Source organism: Phytophthora ramorum (assembly GCF_020800215.1).
Source record: "Phytophthora ramorum isolate Pr-102 chromosome Unknown Phyram_PR-102_s0003, whole genome shotgun sequence".
NCBI lineage: Eukaryota > Oomycota > Peronosporomycetes > Peronosporales > Peronosporaceae > Phytophthora > Phytophthora ramorum.
The window spans coordinates 3,963,434-3,976,970 of NW_027150649.1; the positions used below are offsets into that span (position 1 = coordinate 3,963,434).

At 54.6% G+C, this 13,537-nt stretch overlaps 5 protein-coding genes across 5 annotated transcripts; 4 read left to right on the top strand and 1 right to left on the bottom strand.

The window, feature by feature from the left end:
* Positions 1–17: 17 nt before the first annotated feature.
* Positions 18–2,135, top strand: KRP23_4308 (uncharacterized protein; the record flags this gene model as incomplete). The annotated part of the gene is made up of 1 exon (XM_067889249.1): positions 18–2,135. One exon carries the CDS (start codon positions 18–20, stop codon positions 2,133–2,135), a length of 2,118 nt encoding a protein of 705 aa, XP_067748426.1.
* Positions 2,136–2,325: 190 nt separating this feature from the next.
* On the top strand, positions 2,326–6,156 carry KRP23_4309 (Helicase ARIP4; the record flags this gene model as incomplete). Its single annotated transcript, XM_067889250.1, has 1 exon — positions 2,326–6,156. The coding sequence occupies one exon, from the start codon at positions 2,326–2,328 to the stop codon at positions 6,154–6,156; it is 3,831 nt and encodes a 1,276-aa protein (XP_067748427.1).
* A 1,192-nt stretch (positions 6,157–7,348) lies between these two features.
* Positions 7,349–8,272, bottom strand: KRP23_4310 (uncharacterized protein; the record flags this gene model as incomplete). Its single annotated transcript, XM_067889251.1, has 1 exon — positions 7,349–8,272. One exon carries the CDS (start codon positions 8,270–8,272, stop codon positions 7,349–7,351), a length of 924 nt encoding a protein of 307 aa, XP_067748428.1.
* A 548-nt stretch (positions 8,273–8,820) lies between these two features.
* Positions 8,821–11,013, top strand: KRP23_4311 (uncharacterized protein; the record flags this gene model as incomplete). The annotated part of the gene is made up of 1 exon (XM_067889252.1): positions 8,821–11,013. One exon carries the CDS (start codon positions 8,821–8,823, stop codon positions 11,011–11,013), a length of 2,193 nt encoding a protein of 730 aa, XP_067748429.1.
* A 297-nt stretch (positions 11,014–11,310) lies between these two features.
* Positions 11,311–12,396, top strand: KRP23_4312 (uncharacterized protein; the record flags this gene model as incomplete). The annotated part of the gene is made up of 1 exon (XM_067889254.1): positions 11,311–12,396. One exon carries the CDS (start codon positions 11,311–11,313, stop codon positions 12,394–12,396), a length of 1,086 nt encoding a protein of 361 aa, XP_067748430.1.
* Between the last annotated feature and the right edge of the window lie 1,141 nt (positions 12,397–13,537).

A 13,537-nucleotide genomic window follows, 5' to 3' on the forward strand; every position in this document is an offset into this window, starting at 1 on the left:
AACCTGCAAGCAGCACCATGTATGTGACGCGGAGACTTTTGCGTTCCACGATGCCGCCAGAGCCCGTGGAGGCGATGCCCGAGAAGGAGCAGAAGAAGGCGCCGCTGTTGCACACACCCAAGCGCCGCGCCGCCGCGCGGGCCAACGCCAAGATCTCGGGGCGCAAGGCGTCGCCCAAGCAGACGGAGAACGGGGGCGACGAGAAGAATAAGAGTCGCAATCAGAAGAAGAAGGAGGAGAAGGTACAACAACAGGTGAAGGAGGAGCTTCCTGCGGCGCTTCACGGCCATCAGCTCCTGATCGACGTTCATTACCGTGGCGAGCAGTACGCAGAGGCTAGGATCCTAGACTTGGACGTGGAGAAGGAGCTGCTCTTTGTGCACTACATGGGCTGGAACGCGAGGTTCGACGCGTGGGTTGCACTGGAGGACGTGACAGCACACGGTAGCCACAGTGGCGCGGCCAAGAAGAAGGGCGGGAGCTGGGACGGACAGACGTCACTATTTGACACGGAAGAGCAAGTAGCTGCCCAGAACAAGCAAGACGCTGCCAAGAACAAGCCGGGCAAGACGCAGAAGAAACGGACGACGCTGTCTCCAAAGGCTCGACAGGTAGCACGGAGAGCGTTGCGAAGCGCCAGCACTGATCGAAAGAGACGCAGCAACGAGGGGGTGGAGGCTGAAGACGTACAGCCTCCTGCAAAGCGCGTCGTGCGGAAGAGCCCCAAGAACGCCAAGGCAGCGAAGAAGGAGCCTGCCAAGTCCCCGCGGACTGGGAAGAAAAGTACATCGAAGCCTGGATCTCGACGCCCGTCTGCACGGCGAACACCGAGGCGTGTTCAAGTCGCTGTAGGAACTACTGATGAGGACAGCGAGCGCAAAAACGATAGTGAGACAGCAGACTTGGTACTCGAGGTGGAGATTCAGGGGCACGAGTCGATGAATGATGAAGCCGAGGAGGAAGACGATGATGAGAAAGTGACTCCCAGTCGTAAGGACAAGCGGGCGAAGAGCAAGGCTCGCGGTCAAGCTGCTAAGGAAGTCGCAGGGGAATCCAAGCGAAAACGGAACGCGAGTGCGGAGGATATGGACGCCAGTACGAAGACGTCGGGGGCCAAACGCAGCCCAGCAAAAAAGCTAAAGAAGGGAGGTGCTGTCAGCAAGACTACAGCTGCTGTGAAAACAGCCCCGTTGCCTCGCCAACCAGGACGTGGTGGATTGGGCAGCGCAGCACGAGAAAAACTGGCAGCTATTTTCCGGATGCGTGTGCAGCAACGACAACAAGTGGAGCAAATGAATGCTAGTCAAGCTAGCTTCCAGCAGTCACTGCAGGACGAAGTAGCGGAGGACCCAGCGACAGCAGGAGCAGTTATTGATAGTAGTAGCGCTGTTGTGGAAGCCAAGGAGACGGACAATAGCAACATCACGATGGTGAACGCGGAGATTGCAGCAGCTGAAGAGTACCAGCGACAGCTTCAGCAGTACTATTACCACCAGCAAGTAATGCTCGCCAACAGCCTGTCGATGAGCGTTTCCGGTTGTGAAGACCCAAGCACCATACCACTCCAGGGCGGGATCATGGACCCTCGAATAATCCAGGAGCGGCTAACCGCGTTGGAAGAGCGGCGTCGACAACAAGCGCATGTGCAGGCGTATTATCACCAGTTGATGCTTACAAGGGAGCGGAACGTACGTGCGTTGGCAGCCAACCAGGCCTTCATGGCAGCCAGTGCCGCTGTCTGGGAGCAGCAGTTGAAGGAGACGCAGAGCGAAGACGGCACCTCCTCCGTCACGAGCTGGAAGGATGTGACGGACGCACATGGAGCCACGGATAAGGAGTCGCCAGGGCCGAAAGCTGAGCCCACGAGCGACGCAACAGGCTCAGAGACGAGTGGGAACGCTGAAAACAGCAAGGGCGACAGCGACAGTATGAAGGAGAGCGAGACCAGTTCAGCAGCACCAGCAGCCCCCGATACCTCGAACAACGGCGCCACGTCGCCTGACACGGTGGAAAAGGCGGCGGAGGGCTCTGCATCCACCGAGTCGTCACCTACCAAAAGTGCGTCGGTCTCGAGCAAGGGCGATTCAGCCGCAGACGCACCGGCCGAGAGTGTCCTTTATGAGTTTGTACTGTAGTTAGCTAGGGGCATCGATGGTCAATAGCCAACCACCCCCATTTTCACGCTTCAACTTGCTATTGATACACGCACCTAGTCGAAATCTCACGGTACTGTTCTCGTCCCAGCTGGCTGTGATTGGGTGGAAATCTGGCGGCAGCTCGCTAAAGTTTCCGGAAGCGCGGCAAAAAGCATTCCGCGCTCGCAGAATGTCGGAGCTCGAGGAGCTCGACGTGTCCATGCAGGAGGAGGAGCACAGACCCAACGAGGGCGAGACCGAGTGGGACCCCAACGCTCCAGACGAGTCGGTGGACGAAGAGGAGAACGATGACCTGGAGAGCGACGACTTCGACTCGGAAGAAGAGGACGCGGAGGCCTCCGTGGGCGCCTTTTTCCAGACCAGAGCCCCCCGTACACGCAAAGCCACGCGACAGAAGACAACAGAGACGTCCAACGGTGCCAGGAAGAAGAGGAAGCGAAAGGTCACGCAGTCGGAGCGCACCGAGCGCTGGAACCGCCGCCGCACGATCGCAGACATCATGGACGACGAAGACCTGGATGATAACACGCGTAAAGCCCGTGAGGCTGAAGCCAAGCGCGCCGAGCGGATCGAAGCCATTCTCGGCAATTTTTCGAGCCTCTCGGAGGACCAATTGGCCGTTCCTGAGGAAGAGAAAGAGAACAAGACGCTGTGTCTGAACCCGATGTCGGCGGACGGAGCGCCTCCTACAGGCGAAGAAGGCACAGAAGATGCGCCGATCTTTGTGTACCCGGACCTGGTGGGGAAGCTCAAACCCCACCAGGTTAAAGGCGCCAAATTCTTGTGGAGTCATGTTGCGCAGGAACCTGAGGGTTTTGGATGTGTTTTGGCGGACTTTATGGGTCTTGGTAAGACGTTGCAGGTTATCACGACGGTGCAGGCCTTTCTGAGCAAGATGATACTCGATGAAGACGGAAATTTAAGGCAGAGACACAAGCATGTGCTCATTTTGGCACCGACCATTTGTGTGCGCAACTGGGAAGCGGAGGTGGTCAAGTGGCTGGGCAAGAAGGAAGCGCGACACCTTGGACTATTTACGTTGGAGTCCAGTCGTGAAAAGAAAATGAGCGACCGCGTGCAGGTCGTCAAGCGATGGCACAAGCGCGGCGGCGTGTTGATTATGGGATACGAGCTCTATCGCCTCCTGGTGCTGCAGTCCAGTGGCGAGGAGAAAATTGCTGCGAGCAACCAGAAATATGCGCACCTGATTAAAAAGGTCTACGCGTGTTTGAGCGACCCCGGTCCAGATCTCATCGTGCTGGATGAAGGTCATCGTGTTCGCAACCACAAATCCAAGTTGGTCAAGGCTCTGGCACATGTTAAGACGACGCGACGCATCATCTTGACAGGCTACCCGCTGCAAAATCATCTCGAGGAATACTGGACAATGGTCAATTTTGCACGACCAGACTACCTCGGATCTCTGGACGAGTTCAAAAACCGATTCGTAGCCCCTATAAAGAACGCGCAGTGCATTGATAGCTCCGAGGCGGACTTGCGATTGGCTCGGCAGCGGGCGTTTGTTCTGACCCGCGAGTTGAAGCCGCTGGTGCTACGTCGCGACCAGCAATATCTCTTCAAACAACTACCACCCAAAAAGGAGTATGTGCTGATGTGCAAGCTGACTGATGCACAGGCGCAGCTGTACCGTATATTTCTTCAGCGTGGTGTCCCGATGCGAGGGAGCTCTGGTATGGTGGATATTCTTGGAGGCTACCACATTGCGCTAGCTATCTCGAACCACCCTGATGTCATATGCGAAACCTATAGGCGACTTGAAGAGGAGGAGCGCAACGGAACCAGCAAGAAATCAAAGCGCCATGGTGTTTCGGACATTTTTGGTGTTGAAGATGGTGGCAACGATTTTGATCCGTATGACAACGTGCCCAGTTCTAGTGCACCTAGGTCTAGAGCACGCGCGGAACCACGAGGTCCGCGCGTTGTTAATGATGACGACGACGATGACGAAGGGGAGACAGCTCTCTTGGATATGCTGGACGCACCTAGCAGTGCTAGGCCGAAACCATCACCGAATATTGCCGACGAGGACTGGCATCGTCTTAAGTTTGCCCAGGAATTTATGGAGAGCTACGTCCCAAATCAACTCGAAGCCAGCGGCAAAATGCTTATCCTCATGGAACTCCTATCAGCGTGCCAGGATGTTGGTGACCGTGTGATTATTTTCTCGCAGAGCATTCCAACACTGAATACAATTGCGATGATCATCTCCAAGCACAACAAGTACCAGCGTCGCCACGCTAAGCGACTGAATTACTTGCGGATTGACGGAAGTACACCACAACAGGATCGATTCCGTCAGATTGCCCAGTTTAACGATCTGGAAGAGGATGTCGATTTAATCATGATTTCGACGAAAGCAGGCGGAGAGGGAATCAACCTTTGTGCTGGCAACCGAATCATCATCTTTGATGTGTGCTGGAACCCATGCAACGACTCTCAGTCCATGTGTCGATCGTATCGTTTTGGCCAGACAAAACCGGTGTTCGTCTACCGCTTCGTGACAATGGGCACCATGGAGAAGAAAGTGTATGACTTGCAAATTCGCAAGGAGGGCGTCGCAAAGCGTATTGTGGATGAAAAAACAACCGAGAGAAAGTTTATGTCCTCGGAGCTTCAAACGTACTTTAACATAGATGACTTCGAAGACTCGTTGCTACATGCCCAGGGTAAGGCAGCGGACGACGAAGAGCTAGCTATCCAGGCAATCCCTCACGAAGATTCCGTTCTGGAGAATATCTTAACGGAAATGCGAGACAGAGCTACCACTTCTGCCACCACAACCGAAAACGGAGATGGAACCAGCGCTGCCGGCATGTTGGCTGACAGGAGATGCATCATTGATTGGTTTGAGCAAGAGACGATGTTCGAAGAAGACTTGGATCAACAGTGTTCACTTGCTGAGCAGAAAGAGATTTTGGAGACCCACATCTACTTCAAGGCAGTGCGTCGATTGCGGAGCGCAGGAAGTCACCTCATCAGCCGTGAGGGAATGCTGATGAAGCAATGCGACTATTGTCGTGTACCGAACGAAATTTATCCGACCTCAACTACGCATGTCCCGGTGCCTTCGTCGATTGAATGCGGTTATTGCAAGCGCTCGATATCAACTTCTGGGGCAGTTCCTCCGGCAGAACTCCCGGCACCTGGTGGGTATCCATTCATGCCTCGCGTCCCGATTCCTGCCCCGGGAACAATACCGTCAACGACAATTCCCCCAGTGCCAGTTTCAGCTGCGACTGCAGCAGCAGCAGCTCGAAAACTCGGGCCAATTGCAGCGGGTACTGCTCCCCCCACGACGAATAGCCGAGTGCTGCCTCCTCATCTGCAGGTTTTGTTCGATCAGCAGCAGAAACAGAGGAATGAGTTGGTACTTCGGCAACAGATTGAGCAACAGCGCAAGCAACTTGCGGCCCAGCAAGCTGAGATAGCGGCAAAGGTGCGCATGCAAGAGCGATTGACCATGAAGTTAAGTGATCGGCATTTGCTCGTTCTTCGGCGAGGCATTAAAGGCTGTCAAGACCTCAAACGCAAGGCGGAGGAGTGCGGTGCTACGCTTGCCATTGAGGTCAACTCTCAGCTGACAGATATCGTTAGTGCCATGAGCAAGGTGGAGACTCTCAAGTGGCTCAAACTAAACAAGCTTCCTGGGGATATCGAGCTGCACGATGACATTTGGCTCCGGAATGAAATCGCGAAAGAAACAGGTTTGCCTTTGATTCCGGTGAACTCCAACGGGAACACGGCCACCGAGCCTGCTAATGCAGCGGCTACCACCGTTGATTCTAAGGTTGCCATTGCCACAACCCCGGTACCTGCGTCTGCAGCAAGTCCACAGACCACCGTGGATAGCAACAGCGACTTCATCGATCTTTTGGATTCGGACGGTGAGGACCCTCCAAAAGCATCCAGCGACAACGGAGCAGCGAGTGGCAATGGCGTTGCCACTCGCAACGAAAACGACGTAATCGAGATTTTGTAGTGAGTATTACCATGATTAGCAGCAGCCGAAGGAAGAACGACGAGAGCTACCGTCCAGCGAGTACTGGATGAATATATATATTCGATTCGCACCAAATCCGCTGCTTCTTCTGGGCTGGGCGAGGAAGGTGTCTGCAAGCGAGGCAAGACAGGATGAGTGCCTCGATGGAAGAGATTTGGTCAACGGATGACAATGTTGAGAGCTACCCAAGTTTGCAGCGTCGTCCGTGTGGACTTGGTAACACGCATCCACGTACTAGCATCCGCCGCCGCCGCCCCTCGACGATGTGGTGGTAGCAAGCTTCCGTCGCTGATCATCGCGTTGCCCATGAGTCTGAAGATACGGAACGGATTGAAGTCCAGCAGGCCTCGAAATGTCCGAGACGTACTGCACAAGGGGGTCGCGCAGATTCGAGTCCGAGTTGGACACGAGAAGCTGCGTTGAAGAACTTGATCGACGACGGAGTTACGTCTGTAGTTGTCACGCACCCTTCAAGCGTTCACGAGCACTCAGTGGGGTCGCTTGTGTTCACTCTCGTCGAGTAAGTGCTGCTAAGCAACTTCTTGTATCGGCGCCCCTGCTCGAAGAACTGTGCGCAGCCTTTGACGCCCCCACCGACTGCAATGCTTTCATACAGCAGTGCAGCTAGAAATTGCTGCTCTTTCACCGGAATCATATCAGGATAAACATGTCGGAAGATCTGGAACAAGTGGGCGACAGACTGCAGCGATCGCGCGTGGAACAATTGGGCTGCCGGGTCGCCCACAAACTCTTTTGCACTTGCTCGCGCAGATCGCTCACGTTCAGGATCTGGGAGTTGTCGGCGCTGCGTTGGTGCTTGTCCTGGCTTTGCTTTGCCGAAGGTTTGCCACGTCGCTTCTTCTTGCCGACAGCTCCGTCGGAGCTAAGGATCACCGCTATCTTGACAGCTGCTGCCTTTGCTTCCGCAGCGAGTTGGATTGTCCCCAGCAGGTGTGTCCAGCACTTGAGAGCGACTTGGATGAGTCTACGGTAGTGATGATCTATTATCTGGTACGCAGGACTCTGCATCTTGATCGCTCCTTTCGTGGCAGAGAAGGAGATCGCCACTACATTTCCCCATTAGTCTTGATTTTCAGTAGCTAGAGGGCGCAGCTCCTTCCTTAGGTGTCTAATACTACAACACCGCCTTAAGCTTACCTGTTGCTTGGGCTCACGACAGGATGAAGTCAATGGAGCTCCTGGACGTTGTGCTGCTCGCTGGCGACGTGTTCCCAGACTCTTGTTGCACGTCTTCGACATCAACGATGGAGCCGTCGACGGGAGGAAGCAGGCTGCCTTCACTGATCGCGGCGTCGGCCATGAGCTGCATCACACGCACTGGATTCGAGTCCAGCAGCTTGCTCATCGCTTCAAACACGTCCGAGAACGCGTCGTACTGCACCAGACAACCTCTCGCGTCGATGCTGATGAGGGTCCGAGTCGGGCACACAAAGGGGCGGTGCAGCAGTTGCTCCACTAAAGCTGCGTCCCCCAGCACGTGAGGGAACACGGTCTCCAGCGCAGCAGCAGTCACGCGTCCTTCAAACTCACCGCAGCACTCGATCAAGCAGCCTCCAGCATCGCTCGAGGCGACTCTCACCGAGAAGTTACGCAGACGTCGCACGCTGAACAGCTGCTTGTAGCGCCGCCACTGCTCGAGGAATTGTGCTCGGCCTCTGACCCCTCCCCCAACAGCGATGTTCTCGTCCACCAACTCCGACAGGAACCTCTTCTCGATGGCCGTGAGAATAGCAGGATACCCGTGTCGGAAGAGCCGGAAGAAGTGACCCACCGATTGCAACGACCGCGCGTGGAACTGCTCGCGCGCCACAAGCTGTCGAGTCTCCCACAGACTCTTTTGCACGATGCAGTCGTGCACCTGCTGCCTCAGATCGTTCACGTCCAGCGTGAGGTTCAGGAGGAGCGAATTGTCGCCATCTCGCTGGTTTTTGTCTCGTCGCCGCCGCTTCTTCTTGACGACAAGAGTCTTGACAGTGCGGACACGATCTGTACTTCCACCCAGCACCTCCGTCTTGTGTTCGAGTTGATTGTCGCCCCTGTCCATGGGCGCATCGAGGAGTCGAGGGATGTCCATTAGAAGCCTCTTCACCGATCTACGAATGAAGACGGACCACCACTGTACTCATGGGTGTGTCTGACCTCAGCACCAGCACTTCAACGAGAGATAGTCCCCCGGCCACGAGAGGCCGAAGTCGATGGAGTTCCAGCTGCTCGCATGCTCCGCTCTAGTCGTCGCCTTTCCGGTTATGAGTCAGACGACTTGCAGCGGGTTGTTGTCCAGCAGCCCACTCATGGCGTCGAATACGTGTCGTACTGCAGAACTGCCGTAGATCAGAGGCCACGAAACTCCGGCTGCACCAGGGAACACGGGCTCCAATGCTGTAGCATTCTCTATGGAGCAGTCGAGATATGGCAGCTTTGAAGATAGTTGCACAGGAATCTCGGGGGAATCGGGCTTACCCTGGACAGACTCAAGTCCACCTTCAACTGGCCTGCGTGGCGAGCTGCCGTCGACTGCTACGACCAGCGAGGGCTAGTAGTATGAGCTCGAAATTGTGGTAACCACCCTTTGCCCATAAAAATATACTAGCTCGTCTCTACGAGCACTTCTCCATCGCCGCCATGGACGAGTACTCCAGTGCAGTGGCGTCCAGACGTTCGTGGTCGAAATCCTTGCAGCAGAAGCAGAGAGGTGGGCTCTCGCAACGGAAGGAACACACTCTAACTCTGCCTGTGCTGGCTCGACGTCCCAGTGGTCTGCAAGTCGGTGCCGGCTCACGCACCAGCTCGCTGCACGCATTCCTGGCCTCGCAGCTCGAAAACAATGAGCGAGAGTCCTACAGCCGCAGCCAACTGCGGGCCATGGCGAGCTCCAAGCTGCAAGCCAGCAGTAACAACAACGTGGCGTCTTCCAACCCCCGAGTACACGAGCGCTTGACTCCCTTGGACCCGACCAGCCTCGAAAAGGCTCGACCTCAGCAGCGTCGCCCTCTTCCTGGGCATTTGCAAGCTGCGATCAACGAAGTGCTGGCCACACGAAACCCAGACGAAGCATTGAGTGACAGAGAGGATAGCTGCACCGATTCTAGTACAAACTATGAGGTACCGGAGACCCCAGCGATACCAAGAGTGAAGCGTTCAAGTCCGTGCAAGACACAGCTCCAAGGTCGTCGGCCAGAGTGGCGTCGGTACATCCGACGCATTATGCTGACCAAAGGCATTCGAGGCTCAACCTTGGCTCGCTACCGTCGCCTTGTAGGCATTGTTGCTCGAAAAAACCTCTCAACGAGTTTTGCCGGGGCTGTTGAGCGTGTTGTAAGGTATCGACTCGAGTTTCGAAGCGCAGTCATGATCCAGCGAAAGGCTCACCAGTTTTTGCATCGGCGGCGACAAGCAAAGGAACTCCGGAGACGTCGAGCTGCCGCAAGGATTCAATTGGTCTGGAGAAGGGCAATTGCGATCGAAAAGCAGCGAAAACAGGCAGAAACCGCGCGACTGGCAGCGTTGGAGAGATTGACTCAACGGAGTGCAGCACGCACCATACGCCGAGCCTACAGAACGTACCAATCCACTTGCGCCCTGCGTGAGGAAGAGCTTCGTCAGCTACAACAGGCCAGTAAGCTGCAAAGAGCTCGTCTCAAACTTCTGCGGAGATACCAATCGTGGCACCAGAATGCATCAAAGAGGACGCTTGATCGAGAACCGGACGACGCTGCCAGCATTACAATTCGTGGTGTTGGTAAGAGCATCGTTTCTGAAGCGGTTGCCAGCCCTGGTGAGCCAAGCGATGCGAGTTCGATTGCTGCGCGTGATTGTGTTCAAGCGGAATCTACTTGCGCCTCGATCTCCAGCGACGAAATAGCTTGCCCAGAACATTCATCCACGTCACCAGAAGTGCCGCACGACGAGATTGTCGATACCAAGAACGTATTTGCCCCGAGCGCTCAGTTGCCGAGCAAAACTGATGAATACTTGGGTGGCCACAAGTCTACGAGCTCGGACGACGTCGATTCTCAACAACAATCGGACCAGCCTTCTCAAAACCTCGATGATTTAACTGTTCGAGTTTCGTTTGAGGAGAACCAAGCAATTCTGGGAGACTGCACACCTGTGGATTCCCCTATCCTTGACAACCAAGCCGATCTACTGCCCTGCAAAGAGCAACAAAGCCCGGAGATCAACACTCCGGGCTGTGCTTTCAAAGACGAACCTCAAGACGATAATCACAGCCCTCACGAAGTGGACACGCCTGCAGAACTATCGACGCCAGCAGATCACCTGCCGATTTTGGACAACTCAGTCGAAGATACGTCGGAATTGGCAGCACTCGCAGCCACAGAGAGACAAACACTTGCTGGGAAACGGATTGCTCGCAATCTGCACCCGAAGGTGCAGGCCAGACATGGCATAAAGACGCACGCTGCAATTCGGATCCAGTGCTTCATACGATCGCTCCTGGCAAAGAAATACCTTGTTTGTATGCGGCTGACAGCACTGCACTCGCTCAGAGCTCAGCTACTTGCTAGCTGGCATCAAGTGGATCTCAAAGCTCAGTCGTCACTCGCAGACAACCAACCCGAGGAAATCCTCTACGACCCTGAAATCGACGACGAAGAGGACGACTTCGACGTGGAGATGCACGGGTGTCAGCCGCATAACCACAGCGTGTCCGACAACTATCTACACCTGCTGCCCACGCGAAATGGCCAGATTCCACCGGGTGTGCCGTTACTTCAATCCAGCGCTGGAGCTCCTTTGCTCTCGCTCTGGAAGTGGAGTTGGCCTGGAGAGCGATGGCTTAGCAATGGCCAGTAGATACCGAGGCGCAGTCATGCAAGGACACCTTGCAGAGTCTCTATAGACGCCATGCCCACCATGACAAATGCGTAGATTCATAATGATGATCGATGTCTTCGATCTAGCAGTCCCCCCCCCCCCCCCCCCAAGTGCGTGCTATTTTGTTTCGTGTCTACAGAGCGGCAGGAAACTGGCCATCTGCTGGACAGTCTCGGTGGCTTCTTCCGAACTGCAGTGGCGAATGGAAACACTCGCACCCAGTGCATTTCTGCTCTCTCCAAGTGGCGCCCCCCAAAGAGAATTTCTCGCTCAAAAATGAACATCTCGGACTTGTTGGCCACCGGACAATCGACTTTCGCCCCACAACCTCCTAACGGATACCAAGCAGCTCGCCCTCCTGGTGCAGCTCCTGCACCTCAGCGAAAATCTACCAAGAACCCCCGAAAAACTAAGGCCAAGTCTCAACGGAAGGCCAACAATGCTTCAGGGCTAAAGCGCAAGCACAAAACCTATTTGAGCGCCACGCAGATCGCCAAGCGGGATGCACACGCAGTTTTCGCGTCGCAGGAGCTCAACTTGACGCTGGACATCAACGACCTTCAGCAGCTGATCCGGCTGCTCGAAGAGCGTCGGGATCTGCATGTTACCAGGCTGATGGTAGCTCGACAACAGTTTGAACACGACGTGTACCGTACGATGGAGAGATACATGCGAGTTTTTGGAGCTCTCTCAAGACGGCGGACATGCAACGAACTCACTGAGTTCTTATCACGCATAGATCCGAGTATGCTGGGAAACGATATGAACGCAAAAAGCAGTCTCCCCTTCTTCGTGTGGCAATGGGGATGCTACAATAACAGGTTCCATCACTGGCAATTCAGCGAGAGCTCTACGCGTATCGTCACGTTTATCGAGGATGACGCTGTCGAAGACGACAGTATCGTCGTGCATGGGAACAACAGCAGCCGTCCGGTTTGCAGTTCCGGAGGCTGCGTGGTGGAGACTATAGGAGAATTCACAGGGAGTCCCACTCGAGTGATGGTGGGCGCAATGTTCCCGAATTTGTTGTCGGACGAAGGCTACACGGCATCACTCACGCAGCAAACAATGCGCTTCCCCACTCGGATGATGGTGTACTTCGACTCCCGAGGAAAAATTGTGAAACACGTTCTGGAAGCCGATGCTTTTGCCGCCCTGCAAGCGATCGTGGAAGCGAACGCTTCGTACAGAACGCATATTGAACCTAACGAGCGCTTCACGGAGCTTTCTGCTCCAGCCCTTGCTGCCACCGAAGATCTCACGGGAACAAGTGAGCTTTCAGAGTATGTATCCCGAGCAGAGAGTGAGTTGCCAGTCTCAAACACAGGCAGTCGACACGATGTGGGCTACCTTCTGAACTAGGTGGGGATCTGCCAACCTCGCACATTCACCAAGGTATTAGTGACTTTTTCAGCTGTGCCAACGCTTGTGCACGAAGAATTGTCACTTGGAGGGAAGAATATTTGACGGGTTCCCAGCGGGTCCGGTCTCGTTTTGGGTCCTATATAAAGTAGTGGCCCCACAATATCGGGCTAATTCAGGCCTTTGAAGCACTCCATCCTCCGATGCGACCATCCTGCGTCGATGGTGTAGCTGTGGCCGAATATGGTGTAGCTGGAGTACTTGCACCGACACCGTTGAGCCTGTCTGGCGCGCTCAGCGATGCATTACGCATAGATTCTCATAAGGACTCGCTTCTAGTCTCGAGACCGGAAACGAGACCAGACCCGGGAGGGACTCGAAAACAAAACGACCCATTTGGAGCTGAATATTTTCTATCTTGCCCCGGCTTCGCGTAAGAAATCGGACCGAGGATCAGGAAGTTTGTGCTAGCGAGATGTCGGGAGCGTATGGATCAACTAGGGGTTACGTTGGGTGGACGTTGTTCTTGACGACACTGCACTCGGAACTATACTTTGTGCACGCGAATGTCATCCCTGCTATCAACAATCGTTGTCAGCCAGATGTGTAGGAAGTAACTTTGTGTGTGCTTGGAGCAAGACGCATCTTGGAGCTTTACACCGAAGTTGACAGGTTCATCCGTGTGAATCGTCTTATCCACGTTTGTGCCAATATGCCTGGTCTTGCGAGTACGTGTGGTGCAGGTATGGCTGCTGGGGGAAATTATAGCATTCGTCATGATGTTGACCGATTTCTAGCCACTTTACTAGATAGTAAGACTAGTAGAACTTGGTGGTGTCTGTGAAAAGGTTGCGGCATCTGCACGAAAACGGTATTGTTACTCGCATGTGCTGCTTCGGATCTAGCAACCGAGTTAATGTGGGTGCGTCTCCATCTACACTTGTTCTTCTTCCAGCGGATTTGGTCTCTTTTGGCAGTTTGGCAGAAATCCTCCACGGGATCTGGTACAGTACTCGAGGGGTTTCGTTTTGGGATTGTTCGCGCACACTTTCTTCACGTGAACGACGCGGATTTAGCCGCCGATGTGTGGCTCAATTTGGAGTGCGCCTACTCACGATTGTAGCCATTGTAAAATCTAAAC